The following is a 25,164-nucleotide window of genomic DNA, read 5'->3' as shown; positions in this document are numbered from 1 at the left end:
CCGCCCGCGCGCAGCCCGGCACGCGCCTCCCTCCCCGCCGTTTCCCGCCTTTTTGCGCCCCTCAGGCGCCGCCGTTGCCTCAGGCGCCGCCCGCGCTTCTCCGCGGCCATGGAGAAAGAAAAGCCGTTCAAGCTGTTCGTGCCGCCGCGGCTGAGCGGGGGCCAGGTGTCCGCGGTCAAACCCCAGACGAGCGGCCGGGTAGCGGCGCCGGGCCAGGTAACGGCGCGGGGGGGGGTGGGCGCTTCAGCTCCCGAGGCTCCGCTTCTCTCCTCCACCCCCCCCCCAACCCCGTTGAGGCTCCTCATAAAATCCGTTCGGATTCAAATACGCTATTGACATGACAGGTTTGTGTGGCCTCGAAAACACCTTGTAAAATGAAATTTTAATGCTAAAACATGATCAGGTGTGGTTTAGAAGTCCTCATAGAAATAAAGCAAAAAAAAAAATTCAAATAGTAGAGTTTGATTTTTGTCTGGGTTGCATAATCCCTCTTTAAAAATCTACCTGTAGGAAACTGATTTTTAAACTTGTGCAGGGTTTTAACAAGCGCCCAGATGATGATTTTAGTGTGCCGTTTGGGATGATGAGCGCCCCGAACTGTGGCGAAATCGCTGATTCGGGTAAGAACAAAATAAGCTTTTACCCAGCATATTCTATATTGTCAACATTTTCCAGGGGCACTTTAACAATTTCATAGCTGTAGCACCATTAAATACAGCTCCACTGTTTTTTTTTAATATAGCTTCACTGTTTTTTTAAAAAATACATTGATCAAAATCTTTTCATATTTCAGATGCGATTTCACAGCAAATAAAACTTTGCTCCGAGGTAGATGAAGAGGTCAGCTAAGTATAAACTCTGAATATCTAATATCTTGGGGCCTCTTACTTTGTTTCCAGAAACATTCAGTAGATACTTCATGGCTAAAGGAAGTAGTCAAAGGGGATTAGTAATTTTCTGTCTCGTGTTTAAAGCTGAATCACTTATAGGAGGTATTTGTGACTCAGTGAACATGCCTGGAGATAAACATTTAATTCCAAGAGTTGGTTTTGTGGGTTTTTTGGGATTTTTTGAGGGGTGGGGATTTTTTAAGTGCCTTGAGGGCCTGGGAGTTTTAATCAGTATGATTTAGGCCCTTAAATATCTTTGTGAAACTGGTTCCAAATAGCCTGTTGAAAGGCAGAAGGGTGGAAGTCGGGGTTCTTTGGAAAACTGAAGCAGATTATCCCAATTGCCATGTCTGGCTTTGTTTTATCTGTAAAACAATTAATTTAGTGTGGTGGCTTCTGCAAGCTTTTGATTCTTCCCATAGCATCTTTACCAGTGTTTTTCCACTTTAGCATAGCTCAGTAAAGCCAGTTTTTTTGACGGTGGCTTCCTGTGCTTCCCAGATACAAGATGCTGTTTGCTGCAACGAAATGGGCCATACTGCTTGCAGTTCTGTGTTTTCCATATCCCTGAGGACTACACTTTTTTAGCTCTAGCAGCTGTTCAGTACATTTGGGACAATGATAACATCATGATGCAGCCAGAATAAGGGTAGTGTTGGGGAACATATCTGAGGCCAACTGCAGAACTGCCCTGTGCGCCCCCCCCCACTGCTCTTACCTGCCTAAATCCACCATCAGATGCTGCTTTTGTATAGCACTTCACAGGTGCGCTGAGAGCACAAGGTTGGTTGGGTTTTACTTCCCTTGTATGAGTCAGCTGCAAAAAACATGTCCCAGGTGGTCTTGGAAACGATCTCTTAGGCTGCTCTCAACTCTGCCTGTCAGAATAAGAGGAGGGAAATGGTGTGGAGAACCTAATGGAAGGAATCTTGTCTCTACAGACATTTCTGGCAAAACTCTTACTGACTCTGGTGTAGTGTAGTTGCCTGTATCTTCAAGGCTGTCTGTTCAGTAATGTCGCTGTGTCTGAAGGCAGTGGGTATTTATCCCCTGTACTTGTGCCTCTTGTTCTGTAATGTCTGTTGATACGTACACAGTGGATGCAGAAAGATTTACACTTTGATTCCTGAGCATATATAAGCTTGTATCACCATCTGTGGATAAAAAAAATTCTACTGTGATACTTATAAGAGAGAAATCTGTATCTGAAACACTGTCAAGTAAATAACATTTGAGGTTAAATTGTGGAACCTGTTTCAATAGAATATAGAAACAATGAATGAATTGTATTCAAAACTCTACAAAGAAGCTGAGAAGATCAAGCAGTGGAAGCTGACTGTGGAATCTGAACTAAAGCAGAAAGAAAGAAAACTGCAAGAAAATAGGAAGATTATTGAAGCACAGCGTAAAGCCATTCAAGAATTGCAGGCCAGTATTGTACAATATTCATTGAATATGTAAAGTATAGAGAATGTTTTTCTTGATTTAGTATGAAAGTATTATTCATACAATTAAATATTAAAGAACATTGCATAGGTTGAAGAATTTTTGAACTGTTAGTGTGATGACTTCAAAGAAGCCATTTGGCTGGATACCAACGACCTATGGCTCTGCTGCTGTTAAAGGGAACATGACATTTTGGGGTTTAGAATTGTTTTTTCCTCTTACTAAAAATGCACATCCTGTCTTTCTATTGTTTGCACACCATATTGTGTGTGTGCAGAACCCTTTTCAAGGCTAAGTGAGCTTTGGTCCTCCTGGTATGTGTGAAGTATGCTCATGCATGTTTCTGTACTCAGCATATACAGGAAGAAGCGTGCTGTGTTTTATCTGAGTTTTGGATCTCGCTGATGGTGATGGGCAGCTTTGTGACTGAAATACATAATTTAAACAATTTATTGGTCCTTCTTTTGTTGCTTGTTTGTTTCTATTGGCTTCGGTAATGTGAGTCATCTTTGATTGTTTGACAGTTTGGCCTGGGAAAATGGTTGTTCTGTGAAAGGGATGTCTACGTGTAGCGTGTGAAATATAGTTTTCAGTAACAATGCGTTTTTTTTATTTGTTCCCTATGAAATTTAGTTTGAAAATGAAAAACTAAGTTTAAAACTGGAAGATGAGATATGTGAAAATAAAGATCTCTTGAAAGAGTAAGTAAAACAGTCCAATATATTTTTGTGAAAGTAATTTTTTTTTTCTGTTGTGGGCTGTATTAGCGTGGGAAGTTACACACAGGTGTTTAATTGTAAAAGGCATTGGGGCATTTACATTGTTACTACATAGGCATACAAAGTACCTTCCATTCCTGAGACAAGGTATTGAAGTATTTTTTCCCTCTTTTAGAAACAGCGCTTCAAGACATCTGTGTAATCTGCTTAAGGAAACCTGTACACACTTCACAGAGAAGTCTACCAAATGTAAATGCTATTTAAATTTTGATTTGCGAAAGTAGACACATTTCTGGTTTTCTCTAAATTCACAAAGGAAAAAAGCTGTAATTCTTTTCCAAATGTTCTCCCTTTGTTGAGATAAAGTCTATGTGGCTCTGCGTAGAGTGCAATTGGAAGTGAAGCCATAGATCTAATAGATGTATGTTTGCAGTGTTAAGTGCCAATGTTTTCTGAAGCTGTTATGATGGTTTGCTGAAAGGTGACAAACCTGTGAGCTGTTTAGGTGTCTGATACATGTTTAAGGCAGCATAAGCAGCCCTGGGCAGCCTCTGGCAGCCAGTCCAGAAGAGTACAGGTCCCCTGGTGTCTTATTAGCCCACTGGTGTTCATCAGTCCCATCTAGATATCTTGAATATATATCAGAATATTTGCTTAGGCAGTAGAATCTACTCCTGTTACCTTTCCCACCTCTCTCTAATGAATTTTCCAAGTGGATATTATCCTGTTTGTAGCAGTTACAGATCTATGGCAGAAAAGAAGTCCAAGCTCCAAGACGCTATGATTAACTAGCGTTCTTCTCACTAAATTGACCAAGCCAAGACAGCTGGACAGCTTAGCAAAGTTTAAATTCTTGGGGTTTCAAAATATGTTCTTGACTTGGGATTTTATTCTGTATGAAATTCAGAAGTGTTATTAGAATCTTTACAATTTTACTAACTTGATTCTGGGTGTTTATGTGTCTGTTTCTTTTTTGCCTTGCTTCTACAAACACCTGTGTGTAGATGTACTATACTTCTTTGATAGCTGTGTCTCTTACTCTTCTCTTCTATATTTGTTTTCTTAGGGAAAAATAATATAAATTACAAAAGTGAAAGAAAATAAAGGAATATTGACATACTACAGTGACAGTTCTGTGGTCAGGGGTATCTCTGTGGTCAGGGGTATCTGATGGGAAGAAGTTCAGTGCTAAACCTTATATTCCAGGTTTTAAAACGCTGTTGGTTTTGATACATTAATATTCAACAACATTAATTCTGTGAAAATGAGTACGGTTACATAAATTGGTCCAAAATTACACTGTTCATGGAAAAAGTGAGATTGGGGAGGAAATTTGAAAAGCCGAGCTTGTTTCTTGTTTCAATGGAATATACATTTTCTCCAGATTATATAACTTCTGGCACCCTCTTCCATAATGATTTTTTTTTAAATAGGAAAGGAGCCTGTAATTCTTTTTTTAATTCATTACACTGTTTAAGCATACTGGCTTGGATAGCTGGCATTCTTTTTCAAAGGGAAAACTTCATGGTACATTCTCACTTTGATAGATGAACATGAAAGAGAAGAAACAAGACAACTGTACGTGGAACTTAATAGCAACGTTGAAGTAAGTGATGTAGCTTGTTAAAAAGCTCAGATGTGATCTGATTTGTGTGGATATGTGGAGATACTCAAGTTACAAGCATAGGATGAGGTGCTGTTCGTACAAAGAACATTTTCTGATAATAAAGGGAATAGAACTGTCCTGTGTGATGCAGGCAGTCAGGTTTCCAGTCCCTTTTACTTCTATATTGTATAGGGTATGTTCACTGAGTAAAACACAACAGTGTCTGGGATGCAGATCTGTCTGGTCCATGTGATATGTATGATCTGCCTTGGTGTTAGGTGACTGCCACGACTTCTCTCTTATTGTACGCTGTTTGACCGATCTGCTGATTTCACAGCATGTCTGAGGTTGGAAGCATCCTCTGTAGAACATCTGGAGAGTGTTCCCTGCTAAAAGCAGGGTCAGCTAGAGCAGATTGCATAGCAGTGTCTTGGGTCAGGTATATTAAGGTTATTCTATTTAATCATTTTATTTAATGTAGAGCGCAATATAAAATAAAGATGAAGAAAGAAAATCAATTTCACATTTGAGTGTGACACAGAACAACAAAATTCATTATGGAAACTGGTGATTCTGTTTGGAATAAGAAGTGTAAAGTGTGAATATTCTTCGACTTAAACAGGGTTTTTTAACTTTTTATTTTGTAAAAGAAGTGCAGTCCTGCCAAATAAATGAATTCATCCTATTTTTGTTATTAATTATTCTAATGTGGAAGATAAGACCCCAGTATATTTTTAACGGAGAAATGCCAGGCATCATTGATTGGGAGTGACGAACTTAATATTAAGCAGAGTCAGAGAGTACATGGTGTAGTGGTTAAACATTAATTATAGGTTGTTTTAGCAACTAAGAAACACACAACTGCTCTGATGCGTGAGGGATCTGCAAATGTGGACCAGTAAAAATATTTCATCCCTGAAATTGTTTAGATCTTGAGTATAGAAATTCTTCAACCTCCAGCTTTGAATAATTATAACGTTCTGTTACCTCAAACCGTGTTTGTGCTCTGAATTTTGTTTGAATGAACTTGTAACACTGTTTGTTTGCAAACCATCAACATAATTCTTCATTACTGAAAGTACTTAGTTTTTTATTAACGTATATATTGAATTTTATTTTCAGAGAATGATAATGGCATTTGAGGAGCTTCGTGTGCAAGCAGAGAACACCAGATTGGATATGTCTTTCAAATGTGAGAATTCCGTTTATTGTGTTTATGCTGCAGGCTTAGCAATTTTGTACTTCGTAGATTTTATTGCGTGCAGTTTCAGGCCAGAAAGATACGAAGTGTTGGAATGGTGAACCTTTAATACTGTGACAACCTGGACCCTTTTATTCACGCTGCCTACTATTAAAGACCTGGTTCCTTCTTTTGGTTTTCCCAAAAGTGGGTCAGATTTGGAACTTCATTTTTCAAGTAGTCACTCAGAAGTCTGAATTTTGTCTGTAAAGGACAGATCAGCACCTATTTTATGTCACTAGTTTATTTGAATGATAATGCGCCAGTGTATAGCTACAGAAATTTTAATTATTGGCTTTATTTATGCTATTATGCACCTGTTCCATTTTTACATATACATTTCTGTTAGTTTCTTATAACAAACTGTTTAGTAATCCATGGGATAATGGACTAATTCTGTGGAAAGCTGTCACGAAAAGTAATTTGTCTGATCCAAAAATAATTTTAAATATGACCTCAACAATTACTCTTTAGGAAACAAATAGTGCAGCTGTACAATCATAAGCAATCTTAAACTGGATATTGGATTTAACTTGGAGTGTATTTTAGCTAGTATATTAATTATGGATATCGTATCTCAAAAGTAAAAGAAGAAGCAGAAAAAGTGGACAAGCTTGAGAAAGCGTGCAGACTGGAAGTCAGTATAAAGGAGAAGCAGGTTTGCTCAGTTTTACAATCTAATGTGTACAGCTTTATTTTTTAAGAACATCTTGCCGTTTCTTTAATATTTTAACTCTGGTTTGCTTTTGTAACTTACTGATATATCAAACGAAAATAACTACTTTATAGGCACTATAATATTATAAAATATTTTGGAAGGATGGAAATAAATATTACAAATTACCTTTTGATGGTATGTTCCTTCTGTGTTATTTGTTTGGAATAAAATGTGAATTAGGCTGCTATGTCGTAACAAGGGATGTCTTAGTGACAGGAATTAAAAACACCATGTAAACACTGAATGTTCTTTCTGTTCTCTATACATACATTTGCTTTTATAAACGTGGCTGGTGCAGAAGCATAAAATTAGCAAAGCAGTCATCACTCCTCATAGCTGCGAACAGTGTAGCTCACACTGAGTAAGAGGGAAGGTGGAAAGGAGGATTTTAATGTGTATCAGACCTCAGGCTGGTAAATGAGTTTCAGAAGCTGACGTTAGAGTAGGGTTTTTTTGTAGTGGTGATGAGGTAGCCATGATGTAAGACTGATTAAGTTGTAGAAATTGTGATAAGAGTTTTTAGTTTGCGAGCAGAAGTCTGAAAAGCAGAGCATCTCTCTGGGTCTGGGAATGTGATATTGCAAAGCGGCAAGGGGTGTTTCTGGGCATCAGTAAAAAGGACACCAATGACAGCTGGAGCCGCATTTTAAGTCAAATTCTGCTGACTTAGACTTAGTGGGATTCATGTTTTGGTTTTGAATGGAAGAGCTTTTTCATCCAGATTCATATGGCTTGATCAATATTTGGCTACGGGCCGACCACCTTATTTAATGTATATGACAGCAGGCTGCATGCTAATCATACTGTGTGCACCATGTAAATGAGAATCTGTTCTTTATAGATTTAATTATGATGTTATTTTAATTTTGTTAGATTTCAGTTCTTGCCATACAGAGTGATGAAAAAGATGATATAATAAGAGGCATCAAGACTCAGCTGCAGGAATCAAAAAATAAGATTGCTGATTTAGTCGAAGCAAAAAGTAAGAGTTTTCTCTGCTTTGGTAAAATGTAATTGGTAATAGAAGTGTAAGAAACAAATTCATGATAACTTTACCAGCAGAAGATTTTTGCAGGCCATGTTTTCATTTGGAACATAAGCTACTGATGTGGGATCAGGACTGGTAGCACAGTCGTGCAACTAAAAAATCTAGGCCCCTACTTAATAACAAAGGGTTTCTCTTTAGGCTTAGGCTACACCCTGTTTTTGTATTGACATGACAGCCTCACTGCGAGGGATTTTTCTTTTACTCTTCAATAAACTCTGGTGTGAACATGTTGTAGTACTGTAAAGGTGCCACACACCCTGTCATTTCTATTCTGGTAGAGCAGTTTTACCAGGACACCAAAACCCTGCTGCTGTTCTGGAGACTTTTACAGTTTCAGTTGGACTTGGATAGTAAATCTGGCATGAAAATACATAAGGGTTTTTTCCTTGGTGCTGGATTGATCTGTTTCACGTCAATTTAGTGACAGGTCTTCAGTATAAATTTTGTTCAGTAGTCATCATAGCCTTGCTCTGTGTTCAACAAAGCATGTTTTCATTTCTTGGTCAAATAACCCCCCAAATGTGACAGATTTTAAGTGGAATCTTACTTGCAAATAGGCAAAGGGTTGGCTGGGACTGGAAGTATAGCTGTTTCTGAAGGGTTCTTTTTTATGGGTGAGCCAAGCAGTGAGAGCTTTTGAAGACTGCAAGGGAAAAACACATTGTATGAGTTTTTCAAATTTAAAATCAGGTGCCGCTGAGGAAACTTATTTTTCAGAACTTACTTTGCAGTACTTTTAAGCCATTTAAATTACAAAACATTTACAGTGTATGATGCAAGTACCTTTGTTATTTACAACTGAGGCAATCTTCAGTGTCCCCTTCCCTGGGGAGCAGGGAGGAAGGTTTTAGTATTGTTTTAATGCCAGATAGGTTTAAGTGGCTGCAATTTGTTAAACGTTATAAATATGTGTTATTTTACATTTTGGTTACTATTAATTGAATAATCAGCTTGAAGGTTTTTCCTTAATGAGGACATGAATACATTATGTAACTTGATTAAATTGTGGGAATGTATTGATCTGTAAAATAGAAATGCAAGCATTTTTAGTAAATACCCTAGAAAGTAAGCTGATATCTTTTTACATAGGACTTGAAGAAGAAAGGTTAAAGGCAACTCAGATCAATCAAGAACATTTGAGGGCAGAACTGGAAGAGGCCAAAGTTTCATTGCAAAAAATGGAGGTACAGCTTGCCTATAATTTTCCAGAATAAGTAAATTAGACACTTAATTGCATAAATAATTACCGACACTTTATATATGAAACAGTTGTATCTCTTTGATGAAAAATGTAGTGGATGCAAAACATACTGTGATTATTTTTTGCAGGTTTCTCAAAAGAGTTTAGAAACTGAACTGCAGGCTACAGTGAAAGCATTAACTCAGGTCACTGAAGAGAAAGAAGCACAGGTGGAAGAATGTGAAAAAAATAAGGTTTTGCATGCATCCATGAGAGAGGAGTTAGAGGCTTCTATTTCCAGTTTGAAAAGCTTGCTGCAAAAAGAGCAAAATAGGTAAATTAAGCAGTTTAAATTCAAGAATCATAGGTAAAATACTAGTTTGCTCAGCTACTGGGAATAAACGCTAAACTTCATATATGGTCCAGTGCATGGATGCAGGTATTATTTAAGAGAGCAGTAATCTCATTTAGTAATTGACAGTTCATTCTTAATGGAACGTTTAGTGAGGAAGAGACTTTCCCCTGTGCAGTAATGGTACTGGTTAATGCCAGTGTCTGTTATTAATGTATTTCAGTTTTTCTGAAGTTATGAAAAGTATGCATTTGTTAAAGAACCTCATAGCAACTAAAATAAGCTTTTCTAAAAGTGAGAACAGAGCAGTAAAGGTGTATTTCAATACGTTATCACAGCTGAGGTTTTCAAGAAACAGTGATTTGGGGTATGTTGCATGAAGGTGTCTTCTAAGTAGTTGCAGTTTATGACAAATGCAAGAAAAACAAGATGGGAAGCTGAAATTTGCGTTTTCTTGACACGCTGGTCTAAATGCAGATAATCTAATATAGTTTTTTTTAGTTGTGCTGGTTGATATTGGTGTATAAGAAAGCAAATTTCTGCTTCCCTCCCCAAATTTCATAATACTATTTTTAAGAAATACTGATTTATGTATGGATATACTTGTTAACTTTTGTCGGCTCTTCCAAAGCTGTAGAAGTGAAATTTGATACGTGTTGCAGGTGTGTGTATCACCTGCCTGTTGAAAGGCAAATGTTCTTATAATGCTTGTGGCAAGATTTTTTTTTGTTGTCGTTTAAGTTTCAAGTTCATTGCTTTGTACAACACATTTTTTTTTTCAAATTACTGTTTTCTTAGGTTGGAGAAATATGAAGAGGAGTCCAAGTTACTTACATTGGAGCTCAGAAACAAGTCTGCTGACCTGGGTAAGATTTGTACTAGGTAGTAATAAAATGTCTTCTGCTTTTTTCTGAAAATGGACTGTCCCTGTTGCTTGGAGAAGTGGTTTTACAGTACCCTGTATCTGTCAAGAATGCTTCAATTTATTTTTACGCATCTGACTGCCTTTTCTGTGGTAGTCATTGCAGCAGGCCTCAGTCAAACAGCAGTGTTGAGCAGACCTCCAGCAGTGGGACCATTGATGCATGGATCCTCCTTGAAGTCATCTTGGTAGCTCTGCACACTTCAGTTAAGAGTGGTGGCACTGCAGAGCTCTTTCAGAGGGTGGCGTTAGGCTACCTAACAGCAGATCCCAGGAGTGGCTTCTGTAGCTTGCAGCAGAGGCAAAACGCTTGCACTAAGCTTTCCTGCAGACCACTCTCCCCAGCCTGGATACAGAATCATGTTGACAGTGGTTAACTTTAAATATTGCTTTGATATCCTGTGATTTCTAGATATGCAATTCCTTGCCCTCAGAGTAAGTGACCTGTCTTTTCCCAATGTGCAGCATATCTCTCTAGTTCTGATATGATAGAATATAGTTTGATGTCCTTGTGAATTGTATTTGATATGGATGGTTCTTTTCACACATATATTTGCTAATGTCTTTCTAAATAATTTTTTTCAAGTCTTCATTTAGATTAAGTCATAATTTAGGTTATAGTTTAGCTTTACAATTTCTGAACTTAATACAGCAAGCCTTGGAAATTAGATACTGCAAAGGGATTAATGGTTTATAATGCCTGCTAAATGTAAAATTATTTCTGTTCAATTAAATTTCCCTTACCATGTGCTGTAGAGGAGATGACTAAACTAAAATGTGACAAAGAGATGCAACTTGAGGAGCTGTCAGAAACACTGGTAAATGTTCATTTTATTAGTCTCGTGGCATTTACTTTTCATATTAAGTCTCTCTTGCTTTTTAACCATCTTTAATGCCATTTATAAACACTGTCTAATCTGCCTCAAAGTTGCTGCTGAACTTTTCTACCTGTCTTTTAAACAATCTAAGTGTTTTCATTAAAGGACTTGATTCTTTCCACTGTTTTTCTTGTTTTCTTCTGCTTTGTTTTGGTTTTCTTTGTCAATTTTTTCTGGTATTTCCTTCTTCATTCACACCTATTCAAATCCCACTCCCTCTGGACTGCTCATTTTCAGTTATGCCCAGTACTCACTCTTTCCTCATTCTGAACTTTTCTGAAAAATACTTTTATTTTTCTGTGATGAGCATTAGCTCAAACTTTGCAAGCACTATACATATGGAATTTAAGGGTAAGGGATCAACTGATTTTTGACAGAAATGATAACTCCTCAAGTGATTGACTTTCTTCACAATAGTCTTCTAAAAATTAAACATTGTGAAGGCTTACCTCATTTTGGTGTTTAAAGGGTAGCTGAGCTTCTGACATCACCCAGGAAAGGCAGTGAAAGTTCTGAGAAGGTTGTGTGACAAAATGAGGAAAGTAACAAGCAATTTCATAGGTTTCACAGGTGACACAGATTTCTTGCTTCACAAATCTGTTGTGATTATTTTGCTGTTTGTGGGGTTTTAGTTATGATGAGGTGTCCTCCGTACTGCAGTGTTTAGTTAGTATCTAGGAAAAGAGACTGTGTTGATGCATGTCTCTTTTCAGAGAGAGCCTGCAGAAAGGTCTCTTGGGTTATAACACCCTGTTCCTGTATCCCCATTATCCTGGGTGTTCTCTTCTCATTTATAGGGAGATTTCCTGTGGTAATTAGCTCTGGTGTCCGTGATCCCTACTGAACTGTGACACAGGCCCAGTTTCTGTTACAGAAGTGTGAGCTATACAAAATACGCTTTTAATACAGGACTATTTTAGTTATGATCTTGTAGTTACAAATCTAACCAGAACTGTGTCCGCTGAAGTAAGACGGTATGAAGGTGTGCATTTTACCACGTGTTTGTTCCTTATTCACTGTGCGGTGAATTTTCTAAACTGGGTTTCAATGATGTTTTTAAACAGGGAAAAGCTGAAGGACTGCTAGTGAAGAACAAAGATCTTGAGGCTACTGTAGAAAATTTGCAGAAGAGAGAAAAAGAAATGAAAGATGCTCTCCAAATCAGAGAGGTCTGACTAAAGGGTGATAGTAGCATGTTTCTATAAATAGTTAAGTTACATGTTATCGCATGTCTGTAAGAACATAATACTGCATAATCACACTAGTGCTCCACCCAGTGCACAGCTGTGCACGTGACAGTGACAGCAGAATATAAGATGTAGTAGAGGAGCCCAACTATTACCTGTGGTCTGTTCTCTTACATTCGTACATTAGCTGCATTAAGGAAGTTTGAGGACACGTCCCTGTCGGTTGCCCTGGCTGTCAGTTTATGCACCTGATCACGTTCACTTGTCTCAGCTGCTTTGAACCTCCTAGTACTATTTGCCTCCATAGCCTTCTGCAATAAGAAATTGCAGAAGTTCATTATCTGCTGTGCTTAAAAACTCACCTCTCTCCCTTCCTCCCTTTCCCTGCCACCATCAATTGCCAGTGTGTGTGGTACCAGTATAGCACCAATTCTTTTGCGGAAACAGTAGTCAAAGCATTTATATGTTATAATCCACATTACATTACAAGGCTTACCTTATCTTTTAGTGGCAGAACATTTCTGAGGGAAGAGTATTGCTTTTGTGGGTTGGGATTCATCCAAGGTGTGGTTATTTTATCTTATAGTACTGGAATGCTGTGGGTTTTTTTAATATTTGTTTTGTTTAGGTGATAGCAAAAGCTTATGGTTTCTGAAGCAAATGTCTTTATTTAAAATGATGTCCAAGGAAAGCTGAATTTGTTAGTGATTTTGCAGATTTGTTAGAACATTTCACACTCATATCGCAGCCCAGTATCTTGAACTACTCCCACCTCACACAAGAGGGGAGTAGAGATGCAGTCTGGCTAAGTTATGGTATGTATGTAGCTTTGTTTCGTCTTAGGATTTTGTCTTGTCTGTTCATTTCTGATAGCTTTCATGATTTGTAGTTTACATATGTGTACTCAAAACACTTTCTTTTTCTTCTGCAGAAAGAAATCCATGATTTGAAAGCACAGCTGACTAGTACAGCTGAAAAGGAACAAAATTATTTAAAACAGCTTACGACACTGAATACAGACCTTGAACAAGAGTTGTATGATCACTTTTGAAAATATCGTTTTAGTTTAACAGAAGTTACTTTAATATGAAATGGTCTGTGATTTGTTTTCCAGTGAAAATACAGTATAACATTTATTATATTTAAAAATTTCTCTATTTCTATGTATGTAATGTTCCATATCTCTGTGACTTAGTTGGGTTAACATGAAGAGAAAGTTTCAGAATTGATTGTTAACCCTGCTTTGAGCTGGATATTGAACTACATAGTCTTCAACAACTGTTGTATTTATAGAAAAGTTGACTCATTTTCCTTCCTTCTTCTCTTGCTTTTTTGTATCACTGTAGCTTTGCTGCAAAGCTTAAACTTGTAGATAAGAGGCCTGGACTTCTTTCAGCGTGAAGTAATATTTTGTAATGGATAGATTTAACTTAAAAGGAAGTTTCGAAATAGATGTTCTTACTTCTCAACCATTTTTTTTTAAATCAGGTTAAAGAATGAACAGCTAACGGTGCATATCGATAAGCTTTCACTAGAAAAAGAAAAAATAGCCCAAGAGAAAAGTGATTTGGCTACAGAACTCAAGAAACTGCAGAAAAGTCATGAGGCAAGTTGTAAACTTCCAACTGTTTTTAAAGGACAACATTCAATTTAAAATATAAACCGTATGGTAAACTTTGACGTGACGTGGTTCTGTAGAGCATCTGAACTATTTTTTGTGTTCAGAAGACAGAGGCAGTGTGATTGCCCATGTGAATGAGGCAGGTCAAGATACTGCTTAAGCCATCTTTGCATTTTTTGAAGGTATCACTTTCAATCTTACTCATTTTACTTATCTTTCTTATTTAGGATAGTAGAAAAAAAGAGGAAAATGCAAAGCAGTTAGTTGAAAACCTAGAGGAAGCAAATGGTCAGCTAAGGCAAGTAAAAAAAAATGTGAATCTACAGTATTATTAAAGGAAGCAGACTTGATTCCTTCAGATATAGTTGAATTATAGTGTTCATATCTTGCTTTCTGCAATTTTTAGACTAATGCTTTTTTTTAGGTTATATAGCTAAACAGAAACTATTTATTGTTGGCTGCATAGAGGTTTCTACAAATTAGTGAAACCTATTGTTAGAGGATAATTTTTGCCATAGATTCCTATGACATATGAAGAGCTCTCGTGTTCTGCATTAGTGGCTTAGGTGTGGAGGAAATTAAAACAAGAGTTAAAGGTTATGGATTAAATGTGAAAAGGTGAAACTGGTTAAGCATTGCTCCCTGAAGTAGTCCCTGTGCCACCAACCCAACAGAGAGGCAGCCTCCATGTCACAGGTGCTTAACGGTATCACAGATTAGAATATATTCTACCAAGATTAGGGGAACATCTTTCATACTTAGGAAAAGTATGTACCAGTCAGACGGTAACTTACCAATGACTTTGCCTCCTTTGAAGAATATTTTCGTTGAACAGCTTATGAAGTTCTCATCAACATCAGCTGCTCTTTATAGAAAATAAAGAATCAGTTTATTTAGCAATAGTGAAGACAAATTAAACTTATTAAGTAAATACTTAATAATGCTTGGTTATTTGGCATTTAGAAATGAACTGGAGTCTTTGAAGGAGAAGATGGCCAAGAAAGGGGAAGAAATTAGAAGTAAACTGGATGAAAGAGAAGAAAATGTATGCATTGTCATGTGCTTTATTGTTAAACAGATCATAAAACCTGTAGGAGAAAGTCTAAGTGTAAAATATGTTTGTGGCATGTTTTTCTCTGCAAAGCTCTGCCTTGGGATGTGATCTCTTACAGAGGCTTTCTTCTCACAGTGCTGCTACCAGTTGAGTCAACATTTGTACACCTACTGAGCCCTTTTATTTCAAAAGAACCTTCATTGGGATATTTACTCTTTATATGGGGGCTTGAAAGTCCAGATTTGATAGCGTTCAGGCAAACAGAAAACCCCCTTTTTTAAATTTTCATGCACCCACTTAATAATGGATGGGGTATGGATTAGCTTTCTATATGTAATGAGTTTTAGTTTAAGTATGTTCAAACATCTTTACTTCCTTGCTGTAGTTTCAAAGCACACCTATTTTTTTTAACATCATAATGAAATTTAACATTTTATTGTGAAAATCAATGACAACATCAAAAATCAAAGGGTGTTGAGGCACTGGAACAGGTTGCCCAGGGAAGTTCTGGATGCCCGATCCCTGGAAGTGTTCAAGGCCAGGTTGGATGGGGCCTTGGGCAGCCTGATCTAGTGGGAGGTGTCCCTGCCCATCTCAGGTGGGTTGGAATTAGAAGATATTTAAGGTCCAACCCAAACCAACCCAAACCACGCTATGACTTTCAGGGCTTGGGATGGTACAAAGGGTTTTTTTCACAAACACAAAATAGGTGTTAAGTTTAATTCTCATTTTTGAGGAATCTAATTTGAAATGGTAACGTAATAATTTATAGCAGTTCTGCCATTACACCTTTTTCTTCTTCGGGAGAGAAAAATTCTGACAGTATTATGACTAGATTTACAATTATAATTCCAGGCTAAAAGTATTGAAAATGAAATTTCAAGAAAGGAAAAGCAGTTGAAGATTCTGGAAAATAAGGTGTGAAAATTCTTTTTTTCATGGATTGCAGAGAACTTCCTACAAGATTTTTTTTTTACACTGTGACATTAATTTTTTTTTTTTCTTCTTTCTAAACTCTACAACCACCAAGGAATTGGTTTGCTGCTATTGATAGTGTTGATATCAGGGTAGCAAAATTATTGTATCACTTTTATGGTGAGAACTCCAATTGTTGTAGCACGTTAATGTGTGTTTCAGTCCCACTGGAATTAATCAGAGCTGTGCAACTACGTGTTTTGAGAACTTCTTGACAGTAATCTCTACTGCGTTGGGCAATTCTTTAGGAGTTTCTTAATGAATGTTTGAAATTTCTCTTTCAGTTGAATAATTTAAAGAAACAGATGGAAAATAAAACCAAATGCATTGAAGAGTTGCAACAGGAGGTGTGTACAATTTTTAAAAGTCATAAACACGTAAAGCATGATATTTTGTGTTAACTGTTACTTTTCAACAGTTTTTGTCTGGTGTGATGTCTTTAGATATATCGGTGTAATTTATAACATTTCCTTTCTTGCCCTTACTGAGCAAATTGAGGAGTCACCTTTGGAATTACTTGATTTGTAGGATTGTCCTTACTTTTTAAAAAATAGTATCTTTAATAACCCTTTACTATTTGCTGCATGATGTCACTGATATGTTTGAAGTAATGACTTATCTCAGTTACCAATAGTAGAACAGAATTGTAGATTAGGACAAGTTAATAACTGTACTTTAAAAACAGATGACTTGTATTTTTTGTCATGACATCTGCACATTTTCTGTCAGCAGCATCTTAGTTTTTCTTCCCATTCTGCACCCTCTTTTGTGACACTGTTGTCACCAATGAGGAGTCTTTCATAAGAAGTAACAGTTTTATTAAAGTAATTTATCTTCATTTGTTTGGAGAATCGATCTGGAACCTGAACGGCACAGTAAAAAGAGAGTGATTTGCTTGCTGAAAGCTGGAATTTCAAAGTTTACAACCTACCTGATGAAGTTAAATCACTGCAAAATAATTTACTTTATTTTAACAGAATAAGATACTGAAAAAGAAAATTACTGCAGAAAGCAAGAAAACAAGTATTTATGAAGGGAAGGTAGGTTTAAATAACTGCATGTACAAGGTAAGGGTAAAGCACAAAGTCCCAGTGGAACTAACGATAATGCATGTTAAGCACATTCTTGATTGTTTTATGGATGTGGGATAGAGATTTTGCAGGAATAAGCCCTTAATTTTTGGAAGATGCTCCCACTTTTAATCATAGTACACTGTGGGCTATCAGACATTTGTAAGAGGTGGACATCACATCTCAAGGAATTACGTCCCTCTTTTTTGGTTGATACTGAAGATTTTTCACTAATGGCACCCCACTGAAATTGAAATTGAAAAGCAATTATACCAAATACATCTATTATTCACTTTATGCAGTTCTTTTACTGTGTTCTGCAATGGAAAGTTCCTGTTCATAATATTGCGTCCAGTTTTGGTTACTGCACTTCAAGAAAGGAGTGGATTGTTTTGGGGATATTCTTATGAGAAACTTAAAAGGAAAAATGATAATCAAAATACACACTTAAGAGGAAAACAAACCTTAAACGAGTTAAAATCTTAAATAGATTTACAAGGGAGGGAATCAAATCTCCATCTGTATCTTTTCTTTGAAGAATTCACAGCGTTCAGGGTGACTCTTCCTGTTTGTTTCATACCAAATTCTTGTTAATATTAGCAGCTAAAAGGAATGAGTCTTTTTTTTTTTTTAAGCTTATGCTGGAATGATTCTTTGTGATTGACTCGCCAGCAGCTTTAGGATGGGTTCATTGCCTGGGGTGCTGTGGACTGTTCTTCCCAGTGCGGCGTTGCCAGTGCTTCTGTCAGTATTTTCTAGCTTGCTTCAGGCTGATGTTCAGCTCTTTGAGAAAAAAAGCTGAAATTTAAATAGGAAGTAGTCATTTACCTGAGAAGTAGCAAAGTGGTTCTGCTCAAAAATAGGAGGTAAAGAAAAATCAGTGGTGTATTTTTTCCTGAACAAATAATAACAATATTTCTGCATTCTCAAAAGGTGAATAAGTTAGAGTTAGAGTTGGAAAATATGAGCAAGCAACATAAGGAAACAGTTGATAGCTATGAAAAAGAAATTGAAACACAAAAATTAAATGAAAATAAGCTTCTTGAAGAGGTGAGAATTGTTAATTTTTACTGCAATTTTTTCATTATTATTTTAAGTATGATGGTTTTACTAAGCTGTATCGGCCAGAGTCCTTGTCTTACTTTTCAGTCTTATTGAGCAAAGCTTTAGTACATTAGATCCTTAAGTTGAAGTATTTGTATATCTCTTTAAAAATAAGAACCCAATTAAAAATTCTTCTTGTCAAGATATTGTTCAAAGAAATTCTACTCTTGGTGTAAATCCCTTATCGGTGTTTTCCTGCCCATGTTCTTTTAATGGTAATATCAAAAACTGTCAGGGCAGAGTGCTTGAAATGGCATTGCAATTTGAAATTACGCTTGTCTGCCATGGAAGAATGGACTTAATTTTAGTGTGTATTCATTTGCCTGTATAAAAGATGTAGGATTTGAAAAGCATTTTAAAAGCAAATGAAGACTACACTAAATGAGACTGTAAGTACATTGCACTCACAGGGGTAAGAAAAAATGGCACTAAGATTTTTAAAAAGATATATTATTTATTAATTAATTGAAACTTTTACTAACAGGTAGAAAAGATGAGGGTGCTTGCTGATGAAGCAGTGATAACGCAGAGAGACACTGATATCCGATGTCAGCATAAGATAACTGAAATGGTGGCACTTATGGAAAAACACAAGGTAAGAGATTTTACTGGTTTCTGTGATTTGTGATACTGTGCTAAATCAGAAACCTTTCAAACCCAGAATGTTACGAATTGGAAAGTGAAACTTCATAATAAAGGCCTGCCTCTAGAAGAAGGACATGCCTGTTTTTCATCATCTAAAAATAAATTCATCTTCAGACCTTGAAAACATGCCTACTAAATTTCTAAGAATCATAACATGATGTGAACTACTAACATCTTGGAGTGCCCAGTAAGACACAGTTGTGGTATTGGTTTTTTTGAATTATCCTGTAGACAGGAACTCAGGGCATTCTGTTTTGACACTGTATAAAGGAGTATTGATGTGTTTGTGCTTTGGAGGATTTTCTTTTATATTCAGGCTTCCTTTGATATCACCCTAATGCAGTGCCTTCGGCAAGAGTTTGTGTTTCTTCACGAGGAGGTTGCTTAATGACCTTCAGGAACTTAACTTAGTTTCATTTACATTTCTTATTACTCTGGTTTGCAGTATATTTTGCAGATACCATTAATAAAAATAATATGGCTAGCATTTATGCGCTGGCACATGTGCTGCTGTCTCAGCCCCCAAAATAACACTGCTTGTGCATTTTCTGGTTTATAGTTCCTGCTGAAGTAGGAACATTCGTTCATAGTACTTTCTGAATCTTCAGAAGAGCCTAATTTGAAATTACGAGTAATATTTTAAGATTAGGTAGATCTGTAATTGTAACAGACAAATGTTTTGAGTTTGTTGGTTTTGTGTTTAGTTTGTTGTTTGGTTGGTTTTTTTTTAACACAGCATGAATATGATAAACTGGTTGAAGAAAAAGACACAGAGTTAAAACTTCATAAAATAAAGGAGCAAGAGCAGTTATCATCAAGAAAATCACTGGTAAGGCATACTCTTCAGCACGAAATAATTAGGTGGAGGGGCTGCTGTCCTTAAGTAAATAGAAATAGCATCCTAGACTTCTTCCTGTTTGATACTTGGGAGGTTGAGTGTCTGCTTTAGCGGGGCTGAGCAGCAAAGGTTAACCCATTAATTTCTGCTTACTGTTACTTTCTTAGAGATTATATTATGTGCATTAAAAAAAAAAAAGACATTTCTAAAAGTAAATTGGAGTAGCTCTGCTTTTCTGTCTGCTTTTTCTGGCAGCTCCAGTCTCACTCTTTGAATAAGAAACTTCTGTATTAAATAGTTATATTGCACCCTACACTCCCCTACATCCTCATTCTTGCAAGCATTTTAAGTTCTTACCTTGAACAGTTCTGGTCATGGACCCATTTCTGAGTAGAAGTTTAACTCTTTTTAAAACAAACTACAACAAAATTTCAAGTTCAGAGTTGCATCACTTGGGTGGCTTTTTTCCCTTTCTGGGAAGTTTAGCTTTGAGAGCCAACATCCCCTCAAGACGTTCACACAAGTGTAGTTCTACAGTATCTACTTAAAATGCACTGTTTTTCTGACATTTCCCTTCACACTTTGTTTCAGTTGGATTTTTTCATAGAAGCTGGTGTGACTCATGTCCATATCTGTTTGCTTTTGAATTGTTAGTTGTGTCTATGATCGTCTGTTATTCTGGAAGTGAACTGTAGATATCTCTTGGCCTGGTATCTTTATGTATAAGTCAGCTCTATTGAACACATGGAACTTCCTTTTGTTTATAATTAATATCCCATAACTGTCCCATCTGGACTGTTTTCTTTTTTCCAGGTTAAGCATAGCTAACCCTATCCTTTATCTAATTCTTTCCAGGAAGGTGAGCTGTCATGTTTGAAGAGAGAGCTGTCATCCCTTAAGGAACAACTTACAGCAGCAATTGAAGAGAAGGTATGTTTTTTATTAAATATAACAGTATGGGTGGCATACTTGACATGGTTTTATGCACTATAGTAAAGACAGCTGGAAAGGGCAGGTTTGATTCTAGGTCTTGCCCACGCTTGCTCTCTGATTTTGAGACCTCAGTGTTCTCTGAAGTCGTTATGTTTCATTTCTGGTGGCGGTGAATGTTTTGCATTACTCCTTAAAGGAGAAGCTTTTTGTGTTGCCCTTCATTTGTTTTGCCTCCATGTTGGCGCTGGCTTTCCTGACATCATCCCTGCGAGTCTGGACAGTTCTTTATAGGGTTTCAGTTTCTCCCTGTTTCCCTCACACTTACGACAGGGAGTAAAGAAGACCAGGCGAGACTTTCTCAGTGGTAACCAGTGAACGAACAAGAGTCTATGGGAACAAAATGAAGGGCAAGAAATACCATTTAAACCAAAAAAACCCACTCTGTTACTGTAAGGGCAATAAAATACAGGGACAGATTGCCCAAAGAAGTTGCAGGAGTCTCCGTGCTTGGTCTTCTTCTGTGAGCAAAAGAAACACAAAGTAGAATTAAAAAGACAGCAAAGGAACACTTACTTCAATAAACAATAATTCTTCTAGTTTCTTGCATGAAATAATTAGAAAATAGAACTCTTTCTTAAATAAAGCTGTGATAAAAATTGTATCATGTTCTCATTAAAACAGATTGTATGTAAGTTCTTAGCAGAGATAGGAGAAGTTGCATAAGAAACAAAAATGTGAATAGAAAAGTGATCTCTTTTGAATGCTGCAGTTTTACTAAATCTGGGACACACATATGTGTGCACTTTGCAGCACAGTATGGTTGTGGAGTGTGTTCTGTAATTATACCAAGGAGATTTAAGCAACTAAATTTAAATAAAATATTTACTTCCTATCACATAACTCTTTTTTTAGGAGGATCTTGCAAAAAACCCTCCCCAAAATGCAGTTCCTGAAAAGGAAAAGAAGAACAAGGTAGCTGTAACCTTATCGCTAATTAATTTTAGAATTTGGTAATCTAATTGAAATTCCATGATAAATTGTGAATGCTTGACAAAAGACATGAAAATGCTTATCATTTATATCTTTTCATTTTTAGAAAATACAAACTGATTTTTATGAGACTTCTAAACCTCATTTAGATTTGGACTCTGCATCTATTAATGTGAAAAAAAAAAAATCTCTAAATGATATTCCTGTAAAAGTCAGCACCATGGAAAAGACAAAAATGCCTCTTTCAGCACCTGCAAAGAATCCCTTGGGGAGTCCGTCATTAAAGGTTTGTGACTCATAACCTGAATTTTTGCAGAGAAGCATGAAGAAGTTAGATATAGTGAGTCATAAAACCTGGTTCTTCCACAGCTTCCTATTGAATTCTCCTTGTTTGGCAACAAAAAAAAAAAGCTTTTTTTTTTTCCTTCGTTTTGGTCTTTACTCCACATTTTGGATGGAAAGATAATTGTTCCACAGCATCTCTCTAGTATCCTCCTGGATACTCAGCCTGCAAACTGGGTTATGAGTTTGGGTTTAGGTTCTGTAATTACCACTGAAAATGTAATTTTAAATGCTGTCCTTTTCTTTCCTAGACATACGTTATAAAGACTCCTCCAATACATAAACTGCAGAGTGAAAGCACAAATATGCAGCCGGAACAGTGCATGAGGAAAAGGCAAAAAGTGCTCCTACAGCTGGATGCTCACTCAGACAGCTCTGAACACAATGACCTGCTGGTAAAAATTGGAGAACAACAGTCTTTGACAGTTCTTCATGCATGCTGCTGTATCTAAGAGTGAATATAAAACGTGGGGTTCTGTACCCAACACAATATTTATGCGCATATTTTTATTTCATTTTCATATGTCATGTTGGGAATTGTGTTTATGTATACATAGTTGGCACCTATATGGCAGTCAGAATGTCACTGCGCAAATATATATATTAACCTTTATAATGATTTTTTTTTCCAATTGAATTGTTGAGGCTTCATATTAACATTTTATCTTTACTTTCTTCATACTCTAATATTCACAGGGGGTAAGGAAATGTATTTTTTCATAGAGTTTGATTAAGTATCTTTTAAATTTTTTGTTTAAGAGCATAGTCTCGGAGGAAGAAATGTTTAAAAAATTGTACAAAGATTACCCTGAAGCTTCACAATTCTATGCCATGACACCAAAAAAGGTACCTCAGCTTTTCTTCAGATCAAAGTGAACAGTTAATCCAATTGGCTATAGAAACTAATTAATGGCTTTGTTTTTCTTCTTAGAAACCAGCTACATCAAACTTGAATACTCCAGGCTCCGTACTGAAACTTACAACCATGAGAAAAATGCGAGAGGCTGGATGGACAGCAGTCTCTAAAATGGACAGGAAAAGAAAAATCAGAGAGGCTGAAAAATTCTTTACTTGAAATGAAAAAATGACTGATGCTGTAGCATTAATTGATTGGTACAACCACAATGTTATTGTTCTTTCAGAGTTAGCACATCGATGCGTTTTTCTGTCATACTGGTTATGTTTAGTACTGCATTCATTTCCTTCATGCATGTAAACTTTATAGATGATACATAACAAATGAACCTGTTTTTAAATTTAGAAATGAGGGTAACTACTGTTTCAAAAAGGAAGAAATAAGTCTGACATTAGAAATACTGGTTTTAAGGAAATTCAGTTTTTTCTTTTAAATTTACTCTCTTTTTCTTAATACATAATTCACAGATGGAATTATTTAGTGAAAACGGTACTGAAGCTGTTAAAATGCATGCACTTTTATCTGAAGGTGTCTTGCTTTTTGTTCATTTTAGATGTCAGAACTGTCTTTTTAGACCATGTTGTTTTCAGTCGCTACTATTTCAGTATGGAAAAACAGTTTTGAAACTTAAAATTGAATTTTCAATAGAATTACTTTGGTTGAAAAGGATTTCAGCTTCCTAAGGAATAAAATAAGCGCACATGTTTTAAGATTCTAAGAACAATGTTCAGATATCACTAAATTGTTTATCTGAAATGTAAAGTGTGGGACCAAATGTTGTTGCTTTATGTATTAGAACACGGATATAAATTACCAGGCATCCTTCTGACAGACAAACAGCTTCTGCCATGTATGCATAAGTGTAGTTTAGAACAACATAGATTTCTGGGTTAATCCTTGATTAATCTTGGTTTCACAATAACAACAAAAACCTGCTCCAGAGCCCACAGATAACAAGAAAACTGCAGACACATCTTAAAATATTATGAAAAAACAAAATCCTGGATTCATTTTCAGTGGGCAGCAAAACACATGTACTTCAGTCTTTTTGTGTGGCAATTTCATGTATTGGCACGTAGTTTGGTTTCCTGTTGAGCAGTGATATCAATATTGGTTTCTTATTGTGTGTAACTGACAAATACTCTCCAAAGGTCTGAAAGAATAAACTGGTTTTGTTCTCCATTTTTGGAAATGGAATCTGTTATGCAAGCAAATTTTCTGAGAAGTTAGAATGACTTTTCTTGCCTGGAAGATATTTCATGTTTGTAGAATACTGAGTTTTTATAATGTATCTGCTTAACTAGTGTAAATTAGACCAAATTAAGAACAGAGAAGCTGCTTATAACACACACTCCAGATGTCTGTTAGAAGACAGATTATTTTACTGCAAGTAGTGTAAAATAGTACATTTAAGCCTCTCCCGGATACATTAATTACTTGGTTTTTGACTGAATACAGAGAATGTCATGCAGTTGGTTATTCTTCATCTTAGTTTGGGATGTTCCTTACTAATATCTCTTCACCTGCTTTTCAGGATAAAGAAAATGCAGTCACCAGAAACACAACCTGTCTGTTCAGTTTATTTACTTTAATAGAGGGTGCTGCAAGATCTAAATACCTGTCAAGGTTTGTTACCTCATTTCAAGATGGCATGTTTCTCATTTTGACTGGTGCTTTTGCGGACATGATCAGATACGCAGATTCAACTCCTAAGCTCTTTACTGAGTAATCAAAATCCCAGTTCTTTTTGAGTACAAAGAGACTTCTACTACCTTGTCTTTTCAGCTATGGCTCACAGAGAGATCCATCAAATGTAATTTTGCATATGTGAGTTAAGATTCAAAATCTCCATCAAGACTAGCTTACCTACATTCCCACTTACTACAAGTAAGGGTTTTTATATATAAATTACTATATATATATAAGCTTTATTTTAAAAGTATTAGCAAGATAAGCTTATTTCTAAATGACTTTGAAATGAGGTTTTAAAAATGTGTGTTAAACTGAGCCAGTACACACAGTTATCAATTAAATAGAATGTTTCCTTTTTCCGGTATGGTTTCCAGTGAAATACCCAATCTATTTGTCCCCCTTTTTTTTTTTTCCCCCCTCTGGGGCTTTACTAACCAGTTTGAAGGATAATCAGATAATCTGAGGTATGACATGTCTTTTGAGCAAGATTGTAATTGATAATGACTGTAGATACCAATTTTTCACCTCTTTTGATGGAGCGGCTTCCGACAGGATGTTTGCAAACATCAGGTCACCTTAACGTAAAGCAAGCATTTGGAAATGTTGGTGTATGTTATTGCTTTCCTTCATCATACTCCTAGCACGGTTCAGTTCTGTTCGTTTTCTGCCAAAGACTGAGGAGAAGGGTGAGCAGTGCTCTGCTCTGCTGTGTCTGCTTCCTTGTTTACCATGTGAGTGAGTTTATATTTCTCTTGCGTTCTTTTTCCTTTTTTCCTAAGGCAGTGGCTGCTACTCGCC

General features: G+C 36.5%; 1 protein-coding gene across 1 annotated transcript; it reads left to right on the top strand.

Annotated features, from left to right (window-relative positions):
• Positions 1 to 108: 108 nt before the first annotated feature.
• Positions 109 to 23,754, top strand: SYCP1 (synaptonemal complex protein 1). Its single transcript, XM_069875917.1, has 31 exons — positions 109 to 216; positions 536 to 620; positions 794 to 840; positions 2,154 to 2,318; positions 2,970 to 3,037; positions 3,231 to 3,304; positions 4,603 to 4,661; positions 5,784 to 5,853; positions 6,486 to 6,559; positions 7,493 to 7,601; positions 8,757 to 8,851; positions 8,997 to 9,181; positions 9,998 to 10,065; positions 10,878 to 10,939; positions 12,064 to 12,168; positions 13,118 to 13,221; positions 13,675 to 13,792; positions 14,035 to 14,105; positions 14,771 to 14,852; positions 15,717 to 15,779; positions 16,121 to 16,183; positions 16,814 to 16,876; positions 17,840 to 17,956; positions 18,495 to 18,605; positions 19,392 to 19,484; positions 20,349 to 20,423; positions 21,339 to 21,398; positions 21,523 to 21,702; positions 22,010 to 22,153; positions 22,518 to 22,604; positions 22,690 to 23,754. The coding sequence occupies exons 1-31, from the start codon at positions 109 to 111 to the stop codon at positions 22,831 to 22,833; spliced, it is 2,949 nt and encodes a 982-aa protein (XP_069732018.1). The 3' UTR covers positions 22,834 to 23,754.
• The last annotated feature ends 1,410 nt before the right edge of the window (positions 23,755 to 25,164 follow it).

This window comes from Phaenicophaeus curvirostris, chromosome 24 (genome assembly GCF_032191515.1).
Source record: "Phaenicophaeus curvirostris isolate KB17595 chromosome 24, BPBGC_Pcur_1.0, whole genome shotgun sequence".
Classification (NCBI taxonomy): Eukaryota; Metazoa; Chordata; class Aves; order Cuculiformes; family Cuculidae; genus Phaenicophaeus; species Phaenicophaeus curvirostris.
The sequence above is the reverse complement of the archived record's forward strand: the minus strand, read 5'-3'. Positions and strand labels throughout refer to the sequence as shown.